Source organism: Misgurnus anguillicaudatus, chromosome 16 (genome assembly GCF_027580225.2).
Source record: "Misgurnus anguillicaudatus chromosome 16, ASM2758022v2, whole genome shotgun sequence".
Lineage (NCBI taxonomy): Eukaryota > Metazoa > Chordata > Actinopteri > Cypriniformes > Cobitidae > Misgurnus > Misgurnus anguillicaudatus.
The window spans coordinates 34433427-34457140 of record NC_073352.2 but is presented as its reverse complement, the minus strand read 5'-3'; the positions used below and the strand labels follow the sequence as shown (position 1 = coordinate 34457140).

At 36.4% G+C, this 23714-nt stretch overlaps 1 protein-coding gene across 1 annotated transcript in view; it reads right to left on the bottom strand.

The window, feature by feature from the left end:
• The window catches only part of gabra2b (gamma-aminobutyric acid type A receptor subunit alpha2b), a 69118-nt gene extending 48294 nt beyond the window's left edge, over window positions 1-20824 (bottom strand). The window contains exons 1-4 of the mRNA XM_055178680.2: window positions 20486-20824; window positions 19994-20076; window positions 14661-14776; window positions 5761-5828 (exon numbers count right to left, since the gene is read on the bottom strand). Of these exons, the coding sequence (XP_055034655.1) occupies window positions 5761-5828; window positions 14661-14776; window positions 19994-20061 (252 nt within the window). The 5' untranslated portion in view covers window positions 20062-20076; window positions 20486-20824. The remainder of the gene's footprint in view (window positions 1-5760; window positions 5829-14660; window positions 14777-19993; window positions 20077-20485) is intronic.
• Between the last annotated feature and the right edge of the window lie 2890 nt (window positions 20825-23714).

Sequence of the window (23714 nt, the reverse complement as noted above, 5' to 3'; positions counted from 1 at the left end):
AGGGATAAAGCTACGGTTTAAATCTCACGAGATTTAACAAGATTTAGGATTATGATAAAAACAGTGTTAATCCTGCAAGCTTTCAGCGGTTGCTTCTAGCCACAACTCCATCTCTTCTCATGTTACTCTTTCATGAGTTAATGTTCTCACCGCAGTGCTTAGTTGAGTAGTTTCCAGTCAGTTGTTTTAACCTGCCCACTAAGGCACACCTAGTTACAGTATTTATCTACTGGGGAAAACGGCATGCATCAAAAGTTTTTTGTCCAGATAAATATGCACATTTGACACATTTTCTTCCAAATACCATAATTTTGAGCTTCTGGTATGATCCTATGACATTTCCAATCTGGCACAGTGGCGAGGCTACATAAGGGCCAGGGTGGCACTGGCCCACTCAGATGGACGGCTGGCCAACCCAGTCAGAAGAGACACAAAATATTTTTGTGAAAAAGCAAAAGAAATCAGGCATAAATGATAATGGTCTCTTTAATAATATATAGAAAGTTTAATCATTTGCATGTTTGCAAATTTAATCCATTTTGAACAATTTGAGCACAAGAAGATGTTAAAGTGAGTTGTTTTCACTCAAATGGACACACACTACGACTACAAGCACCGAGATGCGCTTTTCCAAAAGCACGCAAACACATATGTGCGCTTGACAGGACACATAGATGCCAAATTATCTCGAAATACCAGTCTTGGCAAATCCTCTGATAAAACAGTCAGTTATGTTTTAAAGTGAACGCAAAGTGTTTAGAAAGAAATCAAATGTGTGTCAGTATAAGGATCCGTGCTTATCCGGTCTTAAAGTGACAGTTCCCTCAAGAAATCTGCTTATGTTTGTGTGATTATGTTAATCAAACTTCTGTGGCTTTAAAACATTAATTATATTTAATTTATAGAATGAAGAAAACAGTGTTATTATTCATTTGTTCTATTCCTGTTCCTAAATCCTACTGTTATACTTTATTTGTAACTTTGTTCTTTTCTATTTTCATATGCATATTTGTTTTTGATTTTATTTTATTGTCCTTATTTCCCTTTTTTGGTGATCTGAAAATTATTTAATACATGACTCAAAAAACCTAATGTAATTCGTTCAACCACTACTATATTGTAAAACTATGTAATCTGAGAGTAAGCATTAATGTCCACCCTATTTAACCGAAGCCCACTCAGTTTAACATTTCTGCATGAATGGACATTTTGTGAAGATGGGGAGAGTGTCAAAATAAAGGCGCATTACTGCAGTTTATACGCATATTGATATTTTCACTTGTCAACACATCACATTGTTAATCTTTCAATCAATGCATCGATCGGTATTGTTATCAGGTTGACAGTTACAATGAAAAAGAAATACTATGATTAAGTTGAGGATTCTATTATTAAAGCGAATGCGAATTTGCAATGAATTTTGCATTGTTACATAGCAGCTTTACATGGAATAAAGAAAACACAGAAAACATAAGAAAAAAAAACATGTATTTTAGCAGTTCATACTAAAAATATGAAGTAGTTAAGTAAAGGAATTTTAAGTGTTATATATTACGGGAAAGAAAATTAGCACTTTTCAACCATTATTATTGCCAAAATTGTACATGTGAATTGAGAAAGAGAATCAATTTCAAAAGGATAAATGGAAAAAAACCTGAGTGTCAACGAAAAAGAGAGGAGTGTTATAAGAGAAAAGAGATGGATGGGCTCCAATGAATGTGAAGAGGCAAAGAAATGAAACAATTTGTTGGGAAAATGAAAAAATTTCAAGGACTAAAATGTACCTCTCATGGCAAATGTGACGCATTGTGTGCTTTAATGTGCTGACAAAATACGTTTTACAGTTACTGTTTAAAGCAGTTACTATTTTAGCAAACAGCTCTGTGGATCGAGAGTAAAGAATGAGGAACAAACAGAAAATAAATGAAAGAGAGAGAGAGAGAGAGAGAGAGAGAGAGAGAGATGTATGAAAAGAGTTGTAGTGGTTGATATTTTTGGGCTATGGAGCAGAAGGGGGAGCATCTGGACCTAATCTCAAAGACACAGGAGATCATGGATGAAACTCTCATACTGAGACCCTAATGAGTGTACTGTGTCTTTAAAGGAATAGTCTACTCATTTTCAATATTAAAATATGTTATTACCTTAACTAAGAACTGTTGAATCATCCCTCTATCATCTGTGTGTGTGCACGTAAGCGCTGGAGCGCGCTGCGACGCTACGATAGCATTTAGCTTAGCCCCATTCATTCAATGGTACCATTTAGAGATAAAGTTAGAAGTGACCAAACACATCAACGTTTTTACTATTTTAGACGAGTGGTTTTAAGAGCAAATTTGGTGGTACAAAATAAAACGTAGCGCTTTTCTAAGCAAATTTACAAGAGGAGCTATATTTTGTGGCGTAATAGCACTTTTTGGAGTACTTCGGCTTGCCTGAAAAGTCCGCTCCCCTTCTCACTCTCATAATGGGAGAGGGAGGGTGTTACTGCGCAGAGTCGAAGTACTCCCAAAAGTGCTATTACGCCATAAAATATAGTTACTCTTTTAAATCCGCTTAGAAAAGCTCTATGTTTTATTTTGTACCACCAAACTTGCTCGTATAACTACTCATCTTAAATAGGAAAAACGTTGATGTGTTTGGTCACTTCTAACTTTATCTCTAAATGGTACCATTGAATGAATGGGGCTAAGCTAAATGCTATCGTAGCGTCGCAGCGCGCTCCAGCGCTTACGTGCACACACACAGATGATAGAGGGATGATTCAACAGTTCTTAGTTAAGGTAATAACATATTTTAATATTGAAAATGAGTAGACTATTCCTTTAACAAATTTATATGATAAAAAATATCAATATAATTTTTTAATAACTCAATAGGTCTAAAAAATACACATATTTTGGCAGAAACTGGCATTACTATACAAAATTCCAACTTCATCTCACAAAATCTGTACAATAGTCATGCAATATTTTGCTCATTTTTGCATGTCATTATCACGCATTTCCACCATTTTATGTGCCCGGGCCACAACTTTCTTTTTCGTGACAGTTTCATATATTGGTTACTCAACTTGTTTTCCAATTTTCTTACAATTGTCGCTTCGGTTTGAGGTTAGAATGACTTTCTGTTACTTAAAATGACATCCTTACCCAAACTCTAACCCTAACGTCTTGTGGTTTAAAAAGCATACGAAAAAAGTATAAACCAATACTTAAAGTGACCTCCTAACGCAAACAGCAAATCTAACCCCAAACCGAAGCAACAATGGTTTAAAAATAGGAAAAAACGTTGAGTAACCAATAAGTGAAACTTACAAGAAAAAGAAAGTCGTGGCACGGGCACATAAAATGGTGGAAATACGTGACAATGACATGCAAAAATGAGCAAAATATTATGTGACTATTTCACGGAAACCAACAGCAAACCAGATTACTGCAGCAAGTTTCTTAATTTTTATTATTTTTTGGTTTGATTTAAAGTTTAATCCAGATAGTTTTAATTAAATTGGATTCAATTAACTCATTCACCGCCATTGACGAGTTATCTCCTCATTTATGAGTTCATATTTAACTAATAAATATGTCTTTCTGGACGAATTTCAAAGTGAAAGTGTGATATCGCCAAATCGAATTTATCAAAAACGGAAGTTAAAAAGATTTAATGATTTATTTGAACTGCCTTTATGTTTGATAGTCATTCTGAGTCTGATCTCTAACATAAACTTCTTTACAAAAACACAATTTTTTTAGCTTTTTGCTCAAAATGTTGTATTTTTGAAGAGAAATATCCATATTTCAGTGGTTAAATTAAGTAGAAAAAGTAAATATATAATGAAACGTTTTTCCCCATTTTGTTTGTTTGTTTATTGTTTGTTTGAAAGCAGAGGGTGTGTTCTTTAATTTGATAAAATTTGTATGTTTATATATTTATAGAAAATAATTTTTCCTGCAAGAAATTTTGTGAAAATTTTGTTAAAATCACAAAATGCAGGTGGGCAAATTTTCTCAAAAAGGCTGGCGGTGAATGAGTTAAAGTTCATTTGTAGCTCCAGGGCGAGCTGTTAAACATGCATATTACATACATCTTGTGATAATAAGATTAGAGGGTGTTGTTAGCACAAAGCTACAGTAATGTTTGTCATGCATTACGCGGCTTACATGTGCTGTATTTATCTTCCCAGAACATTAACATTAAGAAGCATTGAATTCATTGAGAAGAATCAAAACAATGGCAGTGAATGTGTGAGTCATCAGAGACACCAGCGTTAATTCAAAGTGTCATGGACACAGTCAGGTGTCTTTCATTTCCCGTCTCGGGTTCTGTCGGATATGAAACTCAAGGCATTGTGGTCCACTTAATATCTTGCCCCCCCCCACACACACACAAAAATGCAAGCAGACCTTCCCATCACAGCATGTTGCTGGACATAATGTTTGCCAGATGGCAGGTTTTAACATACAGTAAAGTAAAAATTGATCAGGTGAAGCATCATTAGGCATTTAACCTAAGATAGGTTTGCTTATTTACTTCTTTAAGCTATTCCAGCATCTATGGCTATGGTCAATCCACACACAAGTTAATCAAGTCAGGAAAGGACAATTTGGCATCTCCAATTAACCCAGTGGTACTCAAACTTGGGGTGTGTGAGATGGTGCCAGGCCCAGTCTTATATCATTTTATAAAATACATAAATTATCATAAATTTTGTGTAATCAACCTCAGAAAAATATAGCTACCAACCAAAAGCACTTTATTATATAATTTAAGGGGGGGGGGTTAAAGCTATTTCATGCATTCTGACTTAAAAGTTGGATTTCTCATGCTTAACCTAGCAAAGTGTCAAAACAGCAGTTGGGTGTATGAGTATTTTTGTGCCGAATGCACTTCTCCGGCGTTCAAACAATTTCGGAAAGTTTTTTTTTCGAACATGAAAGATTCATACGTGACAATCTTGCTTTCTTTTTTATGGCAAATTTCATTGCAGGAAGTAAAGTGGAAGTGCTTATCAACCAAGAACTGACACAAAATCAACGTCACCAAAGAAGTGTACTGTTGTTTTTGAGGAAAATGTAAGCATGTTTAGCTTTCCGCTTCCTAGAGAAGCCTGCATTATGGGAACAAGTTTGTTTATCCATGGTAGCAGCAGAGTTTTGCATGTATGTGTTTGTTTAACGCTGGATTTAGCTGAAATGGGGCGGTCATGAGTCGCAGGCGGTAAGTAAAACTGCATCAAATGGGGGCGCGTTTCGAAAAGTATGGGAACCACTAAATTAACCTAACCTGCATGGGAGGAAACCGGAGTAGCCGAATTAAACCCACACTGACACGGAGAAGCAGGGACCTTCTGCTACCCACTGAGCCACTGTGCCACCCTAGGGCAAATGTGGACCAATTGATTTCCATACAAAAATCATTTTCAAAATCACACAGCTCCAAGTCTAATACGAGAACCAAATGCAGCAGCCTGTGGTCAAATATGATTCTATTATGACCACCAAGTTGAAATGTAATTGTATAATTGTCCAACAGAAATGTCTGCATTGCTGTAATGTTTTCATGTTTCATTCAATCTTACATAATACAAGTAATTTCAACAGGAATGTTCTCCATTTATTCCTTTTTTTTGATAAGCAGATGGGGTGAGAATGTACAGTCAGGCAGATATTATGAAAACAAGGTTATTTTACAACAAATGGCCAGCTGACTTTATCTTATTTTTATGTATCGATCTATACTTTACATTTAAATTCCACTTACCATATCTGTGTCTGAAACAGGGCCAAAACTGGTGACATAGATGTCTGTCTTTACCGTGGTGACTCGATCTGTAAACACAAAAGAACAAGAAAACAATTTCTGAGAATTTCATGAAAATTACCAATATGGTTTTGCTAGAACGGACAGTACCAGAGACGTGACCGTCTGCCTCATCTAACATAAAAGAGGCATCTTCATAAAAGCCATCTTGTCAGAAAGAAATGGACTCAACAATGAGCATCTTTCTTTCCTGAGCGTGTCAAGCAAATGTGTAACCATTTACCGGCTTAGTGTTACAGAGGTCAGTAATCAAATCTTACTATTCCACTTAATGTTTTCTTCTTTATGCTTCCTTCCTGTAAGTGCTCTTTCTATTTCACTCTTCCTGGCAATGAAAAAAAAGTCTGATGTTGCTTACAAAGCTAAACTATACATGCCCACTTGAGTGCATTCAGTCAGGTAGTATATTAATGTGCCACACACCATTCACAACATTATACTAGATGAGAAACACACAAACACACATTTTACATCACCTGAGATTTGAGATTTTACTTTAGATAAAAGCACAAGAGTTTAAAAATTAATTTTGAAATCATAAAAGAACCAGCAGCCAATGAAAATCAAGCTTAGTTTTACAAATGCAAAACACACAATTTCAAAGACAAACAGGCGCTGAACACCAATCTATGCAGATACAAATCTCTCAAGATGAATGATATACCGAAATCTCATATGCAAGCTCATAAGTACAAAGCGAAAGCAGAAGCCTGAGGGGTGTTTTCAATGGTTCAGTGTTTAAAATTGTCGAGGATATGCTGGGATATATTAATAGCTGTCTAATGTAGAGCTGGTTCATTGAGCTCAGATCAGGAGGAGGAGGAGGGCTGCTCAGACATGAGACGACGCTTTGATTTCTTTGCTTGCTCAATTTTATTCCCCCATTCTCCTGTTTCACAAACACAAGCTGATAAAAATGCAATGTACTCAGGCGACGACAATCACAATCAGCCTAACAAGAAAAAATTAGTACTCCTTTTAAAACAATGACTTTATTTCTCCCTCCCTCTCTTTCTTGAATTGCCCTAATTACACCAAGTCAAACCTTCATCTGGCCGCCATACCGATGAGGATTAACGAGATTTCTTTGTAATGATATTCTCCCACTTGGTTTTGAATAAAATATGCACACTATCAAGAAGGAATAAAAAATAACAAGACATGTAAAACAATTGTTGAGTAAATCTTTATGCTATTCTAGCCTCTTGTAATGTCTAAAAACATTTAAAGAGGGACTAGGGTCCCTCTTTTAATCTACTGGGTCATGCAAAATCCTCTAAATGCTTAGCAAAGTGTCATCACACCTTTATCGGGCGGTCACACTAAATTTTGAGCATGCAAATATTTTTTGGACATTGCTGCGAATATGGGCGAGGATCCATCTTTGCTTTTCAGTAGAGAATGTCACATTGTGAGCCTCGGTTGTAAACTCATTATTGAGGTGCATGAGATTGAATAAGTACACTCGATAATGTCCAGTATAATTTCAGATACCACTAGAAAATGTCTGTCCCCTTCAAATAGTGCAATTGCCATCTGGACACCATACCTACAGTATGAGGATAAGGAAAAATTATCTTCACTGTAGACGAGTTCAATGTAGCAATCTAGATATTTGTGTGACATTTTAGGACATCTTAAAAGTTATAAAAAAAATAAAACCTGTCTATAAAGTATAAAGACACCTTTCTAAGCAGCTGCTGCCATTCTCGATGACGATCGTCTGACATTTTTTCTTCAAGGTGAAGTGGTTGTTTTGTTAGCAGCGGCGTATCTGGGTGAATATAAAGTGGATCTGCCGGGTCTCTTGGGATTGGGGGGCAGGGCTGAAAATCTGACTGAAATGAGGTTGGGGTGGTTTATATACATTAGATTATTCACACATGCAGCGGAGAGATGTTTGACGCGGGGACTGAGGGAATGCCCGCACTTTATATTCCTCCTGCAAGACCAAAACTGTCCTCAGACCTCGCGGGTTACATCCATTCTGCTCCCTATATAGACAGCATCCTAACTGAAATGAAACCTTCAAAGTGACTGATTTGGATCAATCTATGAAGGCAGAAACTCCATTCGCACAAACGTCTCCTCAAATAAACATCCGAGAGGTTTCGACTTGCGAACGATTGCAGCAGAGTTTGATAAACAGAAATACGAAGCACTCACAAACTGGATAAAACAGTCCATTTTAATAAGACTGAAATATTTAGCTTTCATTGATTTTAACATATAACAACACCTGCTGGCTTTGGGGAAGCCTGTACACCTGTCTGTGAAGTAAACACACTCCATCCAACACTACATACAGGTCATACGAATACATACAAATCCTTGAAAACCACATGAAAACATTTACAACAGAAAAAAAAACACAGTGATTTCACCTTGAAGTGAATCAATTGCATATTGAGGACAGAATGATTTTCGACGTAGTTTATGCTCCTCCTTAATGTCCCATTTATAAGGTCATTATATCCCCATTCCAGCTGCGTTCAACTCATCTACGAATGATGAGAGATGCTCTTTGATCGGTCGCAAAACTCAATCAGGCATAAACACGGCCGAATAACAATAGCCCAGGCAGATTTACTTCATCCTGAGATTAACTGACTGCTGTATTGTATTGAGGAACAGAGGCTCGTGGGAGTTTGGCCTCAGGAATGATGAGTATATCGACCGCTCGGGCCGGTCTCCCCTGGGTCTGCCGGTTTGAACGGAGAGGCGGAAAGAAGGACGACAGATAAGCGATTAACGTGAACTAACCATTCGATGGATTTACCGTATGCAGAAGGACACAGATTTGAGTAGTAAAGACTGACAAACATCAGTGGATTCATTAAAAGAGACTATGAGATCACAACATCACATGGATATTAAACTTTACATTCATATTTTTTTGTTTCATTAAGTCACTGAAGTCATACAGGTATCTCCAAATAGTTATGTCTTTAAATAAGAACTATTTATTGTCTATAGGGTTCTTAACCCTTACGTATTTTTGGGGATGTTTTCAGCCACTATGGGGTACTTTTAAGTCATAATCTGGCCACAATTTGTGTGTTTCAGCAAATGGAATGATTTTTGGTGACAAATCTTATATTGACGCATATTTTGGGTAAATGCTTTGAAATTTTTCAAAAACTCAACAATACACCATGGCCAATTTACTAAACCTTGTGTTGTTCAAGATGAAAATATCCACTAAATTAAACTGCTCTGAAATGTATCAGATAAATATTCTTTAACATTTTTGGCATAAATCTGTTAATCAACCTCAGTCCTAATCAAACTACTAAATGTTTACAAACATTCCAGGATTTTAACTCCTTAATATGACTGATTTTCAATATAAAAAGTGATTGTGGAATGGGCATGTAAAAGATTAGTAAAAACATTGGCTTTAATGCATTGTTAGTTTTTGTGCAGCATCAGATTAAATTTTTTTCTCCCTCATTTACTGTTTTTTCCCATTATAACGACATTTTTAATGGCAAAGCCACGGCACCATATAATCATGCATTCTTGATTGTTGGTGTTTTTTCCTTTTGCTAAGAGGTAATATTTGTCATTTTTTACTGTTGATCACCTGTGTATGCGTGTGTGTGTGAATTGTTATAATGGAAGTCAATGGGTCAAAACAGCCACAAACAGTAAATGAAAGAGAAAAAAATAAAATCTGATACTGCACAAAAACTAACAATGTAACATCCAATGCTTTTACAAGTCTTTGACATGCCCAAGACTGTGATAAAAAGTTAAAAAAAATTCCCAAATCACATTTATGAACTTGCCAATTAAAGAGTTAAAATTCTGAAATTTTTGTAAACATTTAGTAGTTTTGATCAGGAATGAGGTTGATTAACAAATGTATGCCAAAAAAATTGATATATATATATATATAGTATACATGTATACATATCCGACTATATATACAGTGAGGAAAATAAGTATTTGAACACCCTGTTATTTTGCTATTCTCCCACTTAGAAATCATGGAGGGGTCTGAAACTGTCATCGTATGTGGATGCCCACTGTGAGAGACATAATCTAAAAAAACAGAAGTCACAATGTTTGATTTTTTTAACTATTTTGTATGTCTATCAGCTAGAATTCTGACTCTCAAAGACCTGGTAGTCTGCCTTTAAAATGTCCACCTTCACTCCATTTATTATCCTAAATTAGATGCACCTGTTTGAGGTGCATAAAGCTGCATAAAGACACCTGTCCATACCATACAATCAGTAAGAATCCAACTACTAACATGGCCAAGACCAAAGAGCTGTCCAAAGACATTAGAGACAAAATTGTACACCTCCACTCCATTTATTATCCTAAATTAGATGCAACTGCTTGAGGTCATTAGCTGCATAAAGACACCTGTCCACCCCATACAATCAGTAAGAATCCAACTACTAACATGGCCAACACCAAAGAGCTGTCCAAAGACACTAGAGACAAAATTGTACACAAGGCTGGAAAGGGCTACGGGGAAATTGCCAAGCAGCTTGGTGAAAAAAGGTTCACTGTTGAAGCAATCATTAGAAAATGATAGAAGCTAAACATGACTGTCAATCTCCCTCGGAGTGGGGCTCCATGCAAGATGTCAACTCGTGAGAAATGTGAGAAATCAGCCCAGAACTATACGAGAGGAGGTGGTCAATGACCTGAAAAGAGCTGGGACCACCGTTTCCAAGGTTACTGTTTGGTAATACACTCTCACAGTGGACATGTACCTACGATGACAATTTCAGACCCCTCCATGATTTCTAAGTAGGAGAACTTGCACAATAGCAATCCTTACTGTATATGATACATTTTTACAGCAGTTCAATTTAGTGGATGTTTGCATCCCGAACAACATGAAAGGGTAGTGAATTTGAATAACTCACAAGGGTTAAGTTGTCTTAAATCATTCTGGTTCTAATTATGTACATACAGGTACTACAAAATGTAAATTTGATTGTTTTGGTGTAAATTTGCTTGCTAGAATGAGGCTGTCACTCCTGTAAATAAACAAGGTAAATGGGATTTAGCACTCAGAAGAGCAGTGACATCAGTTGCAATGTGAACATGGCCTCAATTTATTTGCATCTGTGTCTACACGAGGTAAAACGTTGGGGAAATTTCATGACAAATTGACACACATGCGCCTGAGCTGTTCCATTGAAATGGTTACAGTAATTCCTTCGAACTAGTCATTGATTCGATTATTGATTTCTTAATGAAATGCTGACAGGATGCTGGAAGAAACCCACAAACAGATCTTTGTCCATGAAAAAAATGACCTCTACCAAATGATTGTCAACTTGCAAATGATGCCGAACGGTTCCGGACAACAGGAAGTTCCATTACAAAAAATAAACAATCACGGTCCTTGACTCCATCATTAATGAGCCAGTGTGGACGCACCTGAGGTCAAAGTTCACAGGTCAATGCTCAAATGAGAACAAATGAGAAAGTGTAACAGTAAAAAGCATACAGTACACAGCTCATGCCTGTACGTGTGCTCAGGGCATTGTTAAAGGTTTCATCTCTTAATAGAAACCAGAAATAGAAGACCATCTTTTATATTAGCAACGTGTATCACATTATGCAACAGTTCTTTCTGGTTCTCGAATCTGATTGGCTAGGAGCTATGCGAAATTCTACTGATAACGGCACAGTAACCGCTTCACCTTTCGTATCATTCCACCACCTAGTGAATGGAGGTCCATTAAACAGGCTCATCTCTGAATGGAAAAACTGAACGAACACACGGACAAACACAGACGCGCTGTTTTTAAACACTCTTCGTGTGTCTCATTAGTTCACTAGCTCGTAAATCAGTCTGTGAATCCCAATCGGAAACGACTATTCCGTCAAAGATCTCTTGGATGTAACGTTAAAGTTAATGGGAGTAATGTCTTGTCACATCGTGTGGACGATTAACACTTGGAAAGAGGAATGTAAACACTCATTTTTTCTGAAGCAATCTCCCTCCTCAGAACGCGAAAACACTGTGGAACTGCAGGTAAGCACCGCAGCTTTTAAATGTGGACATTGATCATTTATTTAATCATGACGTGACTATTAAAACAGGTTATGAGATATCACCACTGATATATTTATAAGCAGCATGCAAAAACATCTCTCTGACACTTATAAAAAACTGTTTAATATAGTACTGACAAGAACAAATCTAATAATAACCGAGTGCTCATATCGCGTTAAGATTAAATAGGAAAGCAATAGTAACATATAAGTATAGTTTTATTAACTTTTACCTCGCGCCAAAACAATAATAACACAAAAGACACTAAATATGAATAAGAAAACAAGTAATAGTTTTATCATGACACCAAATACTGCAGATTTGATCTCATTTTTGACCATCAGGGCAACATGAGAGCCAGGGAATCCCTGTCAGAGATGTAGCCCAGAGAGGGCGGTGGTCAGTGGGGGGAGTAAACACTGACGTCCGCTCATGCTTTGGTTCTCATTCGTACCGAATCTCACTAAGCAAACGTTCAAACAGGCGCTATCTTTACTAATCGACTGTAGATTTAAATATAATACATATATATTCTCGATATATATATATAAAGAAATGCCTATTCCGTCCATTGAGCTATTATGAGATTCAAAGCAGCCAAAAGTGTTACCTATCATTCTGGACGCCCTCAAATCCGTGGCGGAAGAAAGTAGTTCCCAAACAAAGAGGCTTTTAAAATAACTCCGTTGTTGTTTTCTAGTTTTCTTTTTTCAAACGTGTGCCGTCGAACTGTTGTATAAAAGCATTATCGCTCTCGGAGAGCTATATCACACTCCTACTCAAGTGATATTGCATAACTATGCGACTAAACAAATCAATTACAAGATACAGGCCCAGAGTTTTTGATAATACAGTTCTGTGATCACCAGAGTATCATAAAAAATTTGCTTCTCCATTTCTCATTATAACTTCACAAACAAACAGCAATAAAATTGTAAGAGATAACATATCATTTTGTAATAGATGCAGTCTGTCTGTCTCCATACGTGAAAAAAAAATACTATAAATACTGTAGACATACGGTATGCTATACACTTAATATGCTTCAAAAATACATAACACACACCAATATTAGGTAAAACAGTTAAAAAATCCTGCAAAATTTTACATTTATAGTTGTTTTATGAGTAAATTGTTTAAATTAATATTTCCAGTATTGAAATAAATTAGCATTCATAGCAATCAACGTGTGTTTGCCAAAATGCATGTTGGGATTTCTTTTGGTTTGTCAAGCTCATAATGACATCCTCCATCATATTTAAAGGAGTTTGTTAATTAATCCATACAAATCCTCAGTTTTCCCTTAGAATTGGGCTACTTTTACGGTTGCCGCAGGTGTTTTTGGTCCGAGGGTTAAAGGTGGTATGATTTTGTTGATCTGCTGTCCATCTTAACTTATCTTTAGTAATCTTTTCTAAATATTGAAATGCTTATGTGCCAGATAACCGATATGCTGAACCGATTTTTATTAACTGTTATCCTTCTGTTTTTACACAATTATTACAACACTATTGAACTGAACAAACCCTTATAAAAATAACAAGCACTCCCTCTTTACATGTAACGGGTCTGAAAGAGTGAAGATAATATTAATTTCCTGAATAATAACACTGGAATAATACATTGTCAAAAAAAGCAAAAATGCATTTCTTTACTGGTATTTTATGTCAGAATAATATATTTTTTATTGTTATAGCTTTTGAAATGGCTGTTGACAGCGCTGTTTATATATATGCATTTACTCATGAACCAAACTGCAGTAGCTCCCGGAGGTAATAAATGATTAATTAATATTCACAGACATTTATGTAGATGTTTTTAGTGAAATAATGTTTATCTAGTACAGTGGTTCCCAAACTTTTTCAGCGTGCGGCCCCCCTTTGTGTACGGTGCATTCCTTCGCGGCCCCCCAAAGAAAATTTCTGACAAAAACTGTTCTAAAACTCAACATTTTTATAAAAAAAGACCATTAAATTATACAAAAAAGTAGTGCTTTTGGTTATTGTTTTAGGTTTAATTACACAGAATTCATGATAAATCAATGTATTTCATAAAATGTCATAAAACTGGGGCCCCCCTGTCACCATCTCGCGGCCCCCAGTTTGAAAACCACTGATCTAGTAAATGTTAATATAACTTGAGAAATAAGAGATAATGAGAAAATGCTTAAATATTGGAGAAAATATCGGGAAACTGATATATCGGTTGATCTTTAATCTCGTCAATTAAGAGAAAACACTTCTCTGCCAATGACGAATCTTTACAGGAATCTATATTTCCGCTATTATCCACTAGGTGGCGCTCTTACCCAACTTATAAAAGACTAAATCATCTATGGATCCAAAAGCAGTAAATACTCTGTGTATGTTGTGATGTTTGAATCTGAATCTGATCTCTAACAAAAGTCCAATTATCACAGTTTTTTGCTCAAAATTTTTATTTTTAATGAAACCTATTCATATTTGAGAAGTGATAAAAGAAAACAAAAAATATAGTATGAAACTTTTTGTTGTTTAAAAGCAGAGGGTTCTTTTATTTGATATTGTATGTTTATATATTAAAGAATACATTTTTCTGAAAGGCATTCAACTTTTGTGAAAATAAAAATGCTGATGCTGACTTTTTACAAACGCTGGCAGGAAAAGAGTTAAGGCATGATGGTCATTGTGTGAAGTAAATGTAAAATATGTATTTTATTTATGTGAGTGGCATATTTTGAGTCCTGGCATTTGGCCTAAGATCATCATTGGCTATTTTTGTGGCTGGTTTTGTTATGCAGACCTGGCGACCCTGCTCCACTGTAACTCACCTCCCAGTCCCGGTCTCAGTCGGTTATCGTAGCCATCTAGCAGACGGTCTAGGATTCGTGTGAACAGGGTGATGTTGTTTTTGAAGGCATCTGTTGTGCTATCTGCATACACTAACCTACACAAAAAAGATAAAAACGTTAAGCATATGTGCAAACTTAATCTTTGAACTTATCAGAGAGCCAGCCGAAAAGAAATAATGATGGAAAATATATATTTGGGAAGTACAGTCTGACTGGAATGAGGAATTATGTGATCTTCCAAGCGCTGTTGATGTCTTTCAGGTCTTATACGAACAAGCTTCTGCTCAAGTTCTTACTCTCATCTCGCAGTTTCAAAAGAATCATTATTATGCCAGATTCAAATTCAATTTCAAATCATATCTGACTTCAACACTGACTCATCTTAGCCGTCTTTAAGCGCTGAGACGTTATTAGAACGTTCTTTTGTTCAGTTTCCATGTTCTACTCACAGTAAAGTCCATACGTCATTCTGTTAAATAACATAATTAACATACTTAAGCAAAATTGCCTTAATTAGCATGAGCAATCATGCATAGATTATAAGTGTTGACTTGATTGGTCTGCCAGCTGACTGTTAAACCCCTTTAATAAAACATACTTGCTATACACACTGTATATTCCATATACAGGACTTATTGCAAATGCTATTTCAAAAGATAACAGTTTAACAGTTTAATTTGGTTATTATAAGGGATGCACCGAATGTTTTGCAACCAAAATTATTCGGCCAAAAAAAGCAAAAGACACATTTTTGGTGTTTGAACAAAAGGTGTTTGAGAAAGAAGCGGAAACATACAGCACTACAAGTTTCATTTATCATTTAAAATCAAGACATGCAGCGTATGAGAAAGACACAGCGACAGCGATGGGTATTTGTCTGCTGAATACACAAGCATGGAGAACGAGAGACTTTAGCTCCTAATGTCATAGAACGACGAAGAGCATCAGCAGTATGTAATAAAAACTTCCTAAACCAGTAAAGTCCAACAATGACACACATGCACACTTATAATAGCCAGCAATAAAACCTTTATTATAAAATGGCCTGTCCTTCAGTCTGATTGGTTGAAACGCATTCTAAGCCGTGATAAAATACACCGGTAACCCCACTGTTCAGACCACATTACATAAGTATCACTGTGCCACTGTTGCTGCGTACTGATTTATGAAAATAAACACCACAGTCTTTAATCATATTTTTAATTTGTATACAATTGCACAATTAATGGTGATATCCAGATAAATGTCAATAAATATTGTTGAGCCATCTCGTCAATAAAGAGAAAACACTTCTATAAAGAAAACCAAATGTAATTACAACTTATTTGTGTTTTATTTTATGAAACCCTGCTATGCATATGATGTAACCGTTTTATAAAAGCAATAAGCCCCGCGAAGCAGTGGTGTTACAGTGCATTTTATAACAGCTAAGGGGTTTTAGGCACTCCGGTTCATGTTGTGCCTAACAACACCCCTTAGCTGTTATAAAATGCACTGGTTACCCACTGCTTCGCGGGACATATTGTTTTATTAACAATAAGCTTTTTGTTAGACTGATTTGTTAAGCGCTTTTTCTTCTTTCAATCTTGCCGCCGTCTCTCTCTCTCTCCCTGTGCTCAACTTGACTGTGCACACAGGCGCGCATCCGCTGCTCAACACACAGTACAGTGCTGCATAATAAGCGTCATTGTAAGTTTCTTAAGGCAAAGTAATGAATAGGTTATTGGCATTTTGCGTGAGAATAGAAGATGAGATTAATTTCCATTTAGCCGTTTATGTGGTCGAATGTAACTGGAACAGTTTTTACAAGTCTATCTATAGCTATCTGATCAGAGAAGTGACCAGGTGTAAAAGGCCCTATAGTGACTGCTGGAATGTTAAAACATTTTCATTGTTAAATAATGTAAAATAAAAATAGTAAAAAGCACATTTTGAAAATGTTACTTGTGAAGACAATTGGAAAAATAATTAGGAAAATTATTTTTTTTCCAGTTGTTCGTTATTTGGTTTCGGCCAAGAGTTTTCCTTTCGGTGCATCCCTACTTATTACACGGCACACTAAAATGCTTGATTTTGTTTGGCCAGTTGCGACATTCCAATGCATGTTATTCTGAAATAACAACCGCCTTAAACGAATAACACACAGCTACAAATAATTTTAACAGGTATAGTTTAATATTACACAACAATGTAATATAAACATGTCTTTTAATAACCAATGATTAAACCAAATAGCATGTTCGTGACATTTGAACGTCTTGTCTTATCTCAAAAACTGAACTAAACGGCTTTCCTCGCGGAAGGTCTGCATTCATTAAAATGAGCAAATAAAATATTTCAAATAAATATTCAACGTTCTTTACCTTACTTATGAGGTAAATAGCCATGTATTAAGTCGGATAATGTACAGACAGCAGGTTGTTATCGCGACTACAACCTGCTGTCTGTACATGATCCCACTTATTACACGCCTATACATTATCCCTTACTAAACAACGATACATTGTTTTAGATCAATTCAAAGGCAGTGTGTCAAATGCAATTCTAAAATGCATTGCGAAAAACATAAGAAAAAGATGACTTAAGTAAGAAAAATTTTAATACACTTTTATTTTTATACACTTTTATCAAAATAGTACTTAAATATAACTAAAAAATAAACCATTTACCCAAAAATTGTGTATGTTATCTATTCATAAACAATCAGAAAATAGCCTAAAAATGATCCCTAGCTGTCACTGGGGCATTACCCTTTCAAAACATACACTATTAGTTTAGTTTATTAGTTATTTATAATGATGTGGACAGTCCCTTTTAATAAAAAGAGCGTCTTTAGCCTCTACGGCTAATTTCCAGCTGTAGTCCCCGGCCAGTTGTTAATAGGCAAACATCAAATAAAATACATGACAATTATATTTCCAGCAGGGCTAAAGAAGAGGGAATAAAATGTACAAACGTGTGGCAGGCAATGGAGGCAAGCACAAACAAACAAGCACCAATTGCAAAAGCATAAAAGCAGTTCAGGCCACATTGAAACACATACAAGACTTAACACTATAAGGCAGGCAACAGAGATCTAATGGCAGCAGCATGACCACGTCACATCAAATACAATTCACATCTGTCCGATTAATGTGTTCATCTATGATAAACGGACCTTTGCAACTAAAGACTTCATATTAGTAACTCAAAGGTTCATATTGTACCTAAATGTTACATAGGACCTTTTTAAAGGGTACTGCCCCAGTGAAAGCATTTTTTTAAAACATTTTTGGCTAACTCCATATTCTCCATCCTTGAGCACGAATGTCTTTTTGGTGACACTATTATTTCTATAAATAGTTTTTCATGTCCGTTGCACCACTTTGTTTTCATCCTAATAGTTTTAAATGCGGAAGAAAAAAAGTAGAAATCAATACATAAAAGTACATCCTAACCCAAACCCCAAATCTAAACCCAAGCCCAAGCGACTTAAAATTAGGGAAATAAAAGCAGAAAACAATACATAAAATGCCACGAAAAAGAAAATCGTGCCACACAGACACAAGAAACTATTTATAGAAATTTGTGCGTGTGTCATGTAAAAGACATTCGTGCTCAAGGCACATAAAAGCTCAATTCCGTGCCATGGACACGAATAAATTAATCAAATTTTGCGTGACTATAACACGACTTTCCATGAGATCATGTTGTCCATTTTGAAACAGTATCAACAGTGTTCAGTATCAATGTGATTTCTGTCCAAAACACTTTAAAATGGTTCAGCTGTCAAACTACTATATATATATTCTGCCAATGGGAAAATTCTCATTACAGGACAAATTTGCAGTTATTTCCACATCAAACTAAGCTAATGATGTGGCTTTAGTTATAGTCATATCATTTTAGACACATAATAATCTGCTTTTAGGGTGAATATAAAATACAATAACATTAAAGAAATCAAAATGTTTTTTGCATTTTATTATGAACTGATTTACAGTTAAAGAATGAATGTTGTTCATACACTTCTTTTTTGGTTGGGGGATAAACCTTAACCCTGCTCATAACCCTGCTTTAGAGCTCATAAACAGCAGTGTATTTCATGATTGGATGACACAAACGCTGAGAATTGGATTGCCTATCACACATTATCTGGATTTATATTATATTGGATTATTGATTGGTACGGCATGGTGTGACCATGTTCTCTGGCAGTAAAGTCAAGGTCTATGTCAACAATGTAATAAGGCAAACAGCCCACCATGTGAAGTCCAAATGAATTGAAAATGAACATGTGGATAGCGATCAGAATAATTACAATCCATGTGGTCGCTATTTAATTGCATCTTCAAAATACTCGAAGGTTAAATTACAGATTTAAACAAAACATTCTGGAGGAGTGATTTGCCACTGCTTATTTCAGCACATACTCACAGACACACACATGTTGGCATATGTGATTTATAGGGGCTTTTCATAAGTGTAATGGGTTTTATACTGAGCTAATCCAATTTTCTATCCCCTTCCCCTAAACCCCACCTTTAAACATAAGCACCACAATTTTTTTTTTAAATTAAATAGCTTTTTGAATTAAAAAGGGTGCCCTCATAAACCATATTTATGTTTTGTAATGGCTATGATGTTATACAAATCATACACAAAGACACATGCACAACACACTATGGGCATTGATGGTGAATCTGGATTGAGCAATTTCATTTTTTCACAACACTAACTAAACGTTTAAAAAGATATTCAAAACAACAGTGCACATCATTTATAAATATTTTATGTTATCGGTTTTGTACAAATTTTCCCTTATAGATATTTAATGTAATATCTAACACTTCATAACTACAAACCCATATGGTATTGCTGCTGGTAACAGTTTGAGCAGAAGGGTTTGCTTTGCTCTAAGAAAATCTCAAACTTCACCTGTAGCATTTTCTCTTAATTTCCTTTTTAACTAATCTATAAACGTTGTTGTGCACCACCTAGAGGATTTGATCCTGCTAGTATCCAATTTAAACAATACCTCCTCAAAACCAGTACTATGCATGAATTAAACTTGCCTTAAATATTCCTCATTAAATAAACATGAACTCTGTCTATGTCAGTTTTGCTCACCAAAACGGCTTCTTGTGGTCACCGGAGACAGGCGCGTAAAAGTCTCCAGTTACGCACGTACATAAGAACACTCACTGCACTGTACGTTCTTAAATCATATAACATACAAAATAGAAAAAAATGTCTCTATTCGTTTCATGTATTAAAATGCATCGCAACCTCAACCCTGATTAAATAATAAAAAATATAATGCAAGCTCTTACCTTGTGTGCCAAAATACCGTTAAGGAGACTAAGACAAGAAGGTGAAACGCGAAGAGCCTTTCCCTCATTTCTGCAACTGAAACCTGTAGATAAAATGCCAACAGAGCTTCAATCACTAAAAAATCCCTTTAGTTTTTGTGAAAGACTGTAGATGACAATCTAAAATGACGGGTTAAGTTGGTGATCTGTCCATACACGCGCGCCTGTCCATACAATCCACCTGCTGATCTTTTATGATGCACCCCAGACATTTCATGAATATTTACAGCGCGTTGACAAAGATTCATCCTTTATTCACTGGCAGAACACATTCACGATATGAATATCAATACGATGCGCTTAAAGCCCATGTCAAAATCATTAGATGAGATAAAAACACGACAACTGTGTCCACGGCTTTTGCGCCCTGTGATAAAATTTCCATATGATGCGTATCAGAGATCATAAATACAAAGACAAAATGATGCACTACCCAAAAGAGAGGACACCCACCTGTAATACACCAGACCTCCGTTTGCTCTGATTAAATAAAAACCGGAATGTGAAAGTTTATTCCCAGAAGCTGGATGCGAAGACGCGATAACGACTCGTATTTAGGAGTGCGCACGTGGAACGAGAACGAGCGTTAATAAATTCCCATCATGGATAAATGATAATGCACTATAATAGATGCGCGCATCACTGTGAAGGGTCTCCAGATACCCTCCACCGCGTCCCTCTCTCTCTCTCTCCTTCTCTCTCTCTCTCTCTTTTAACTAACGCACTGACGTGCCCCGATCCACCGTGATCTTAAATCTTCTCTACTGAATCTCATACTGCTCACTATATTTTTTTCTGGTGTACGAGAGAAAGGGGGATAACTACAAAGAAAAGACAGGCAGAGAACTGGGTCCTAAAGGCGGTTATATTAGGAGGCTGATTGTCAGAGATGCTCTGTCTGTCATCACATACACAATTATAACAGTGCTCTGTAACAGTGTATGGTATTTATTGTGCAGTATTGATACAGATGATGACTGTGTCCAGTTACAAATAGTGGTCCAAAGTGTAATGCACCGGATTTATGTAAAATATTGATACTATTGAGCTTTTGGCAATGTGCATGGGTTAGGTTAAGCCTGGGTTAACATCTTTTTTAACCTTAGGGAAATGTATTATTTACTCAACCTCATGTCGTATCAAAGCTGTATGCTGTTCTCGGTGGAACACAACAGAAAAAAGACAAACATGTCATGCAGTGACAGCAAACACATTTAGTGGAGTGACATTTTCACATTTAGACAAACAGTTATTAAAACAGGATGCATGCTGTGCTTATCCAGTCAATGTTATTGACCTCGTAAATATGCAAATAAGAGGGATTACAAATGTGCATCTTGAAATCTCGAATCCAGACTGCTTGGGAAAAATCACTAACCCACGATAAAGTATATATAAATACATTAATTTTCAATTCAGCATTGCCGTGGTCATACTGTAATGATTTCCATGTCTTTTTCTGTTAAACACAGGTCTAAGATCAGGTCTTTTAGTTATGCATTATTAATGCATCAGACATCAAAATGAAATTTTTTTTATCAAAGCTCTCCTAGGAATATTTGATATCCTCTTGTGATGTGAATAGCAGGGGGTATCGCAGGAAAAAGTATGCATATGTTCATGAGAGCCCACGCCGAATCACACAACCATGTGAATGCAAACCTTCATCTTCATCTATAACACCTACAATACATTTTAATATGTTAATATTAATATTACACCTCCTATTATGTTATTTATGGCAGATTATTCAAACAAACACTTAAGATCTTTCATCCTAAATCAAAAATAGTAAACAGCCAGTGGCTACCCTCAGACAAGCATCTTCAAAACCAACTGAACAAATCTCACTATATGCCAGTTTAGACATTCAGTAATTGAATTGCAAAGCGGCCGTATTCAGTGACGCCCCGAACTGACCCTGTCTGCCGATGCTAGATCATAAAGTATGCAACTTCCCTTTAAAGCAATTTATTTAGAAGCCTATATTCATCATTGATTAAGTCCAGATGATGAATCTGTAATCAGTGCCGTGTCCCCTCCAGATTCTGCATAAATATTTAAAGCGGAAAGGCGACCATGCTGCCCTGTGGTCGCAAGGAGACAAATGGCGACATACAGCTAAATGCCAATGCATGCTCACCAATGCAAATACGCTCTCTGCTCTATGTTCAGAATAAAATACTAGACAAATACATATATTGTCTAAAACAATTGATAAATTAGTCGCATATGTCCCTAGAATGTGGCTGTGAAGTTTCAGGTCCAAATACACTATAGATCATTTATTATGCATGCTAAAAAAGGCCCATGTTTGGTTGTGCAAGAAAAAGTGTTAAACCACAACTTCTTGTCTTGCATTAGCCGTGTGACGCACCAGAATGACCTAAACAACCCGCATCCCAACGACGTTTTCAACTAACCCGCCCGCAACTCAGACCGCAAAAAAAATATTGTTCCTGACCTCCTTCGTGGCCTGCATTTTTTTAAAAGTAGTAATTGTTTAAAGTAGTTAATTGGCATCTTTATTTCAAACGACCTGAGTGACTGCGACCCAAAGATCATTAAAAATATTTTTGGATGACTGGTAACCGCGGGTGACCGCAGGCACACGCTCATTTTGGATCAACCTGTGCATCATTGGACCTTACGTATGACGTTATCAAATCAAAAAGTCATGCATGACAAATGAGTTGATCTCTGCACTGAATGGCAGTCCCGTGGTTGGATAGTGCAGATTAAGGGGCGGTATTATCCCCTTCTGACATCATAAGGGGAGACAAATTTCAATTAGCTTATTTATGCATGCTTGCAGAGAATGGTTCACCAAAACTAAGTTACTGGGTTGATCTTATTCACATTTTCTAGGTTGATAGAAGCACTGGAGATCCAATTATAGCACTAAAAGTCATATTTTTATCATATGTCCCCTTTTTAAAATGTCTTATCATTTGACTATCCAGTAGTAGCAGACTGCAGGACCGATCCGAACATAAGCATTGCCGGGTGAAAAAGATTGTGGAGCATCTAAAATTGCTTGTCCAATTAGTGGACGATCTCTGCAACATCTCTCAATTCACCGTAAATGTTTTTACAGCTCACCTGACAAAAAGCCAAAGTAGAGGCAACCATCAGGAAATTTCATCTGTGCTCGAACAGAATGTTGAGAAAATGGCATACTTACTGTAATGACTGGTGTGATGCTATTATTATCATCTTTGCTTTCGAAGCATGTCAATGTCGGCCTCCATTTAGCTCTCATAATCACACCACTATTGTGTTATGGCGCTCGCGGTCCCGTTCCATTCATCATGTGTCCCATAAGGCCGCGGGGCAATGATGGCGTCTTATTGAGGCAGTAAGTGGGATGAAATTTGTCTGGCTGTGTGTGATTAACCTGGAATATGAAACGGTATCAAACAAAACATTACCTGCGATGGCCTTTCCTTCAGAACAGCGTCTCAAAATACTGTTAGTGAGAGCTGTATTTGGAGAAAATTAAATTAGTGAAGAGTGCCTACTTAGTTGTTTTTGTTTTATAGATTCGGTGCAAGCAATTCAACAATGCAACCTTCTGAAATCATAATTGTAACATTCTCTTATGGACCGCCGGTCAAACCCTCTTTACCTGAAAATCAAGCATGCACTCTCGAGTGTGTGGAAATGCATGCAATCTGGCTCT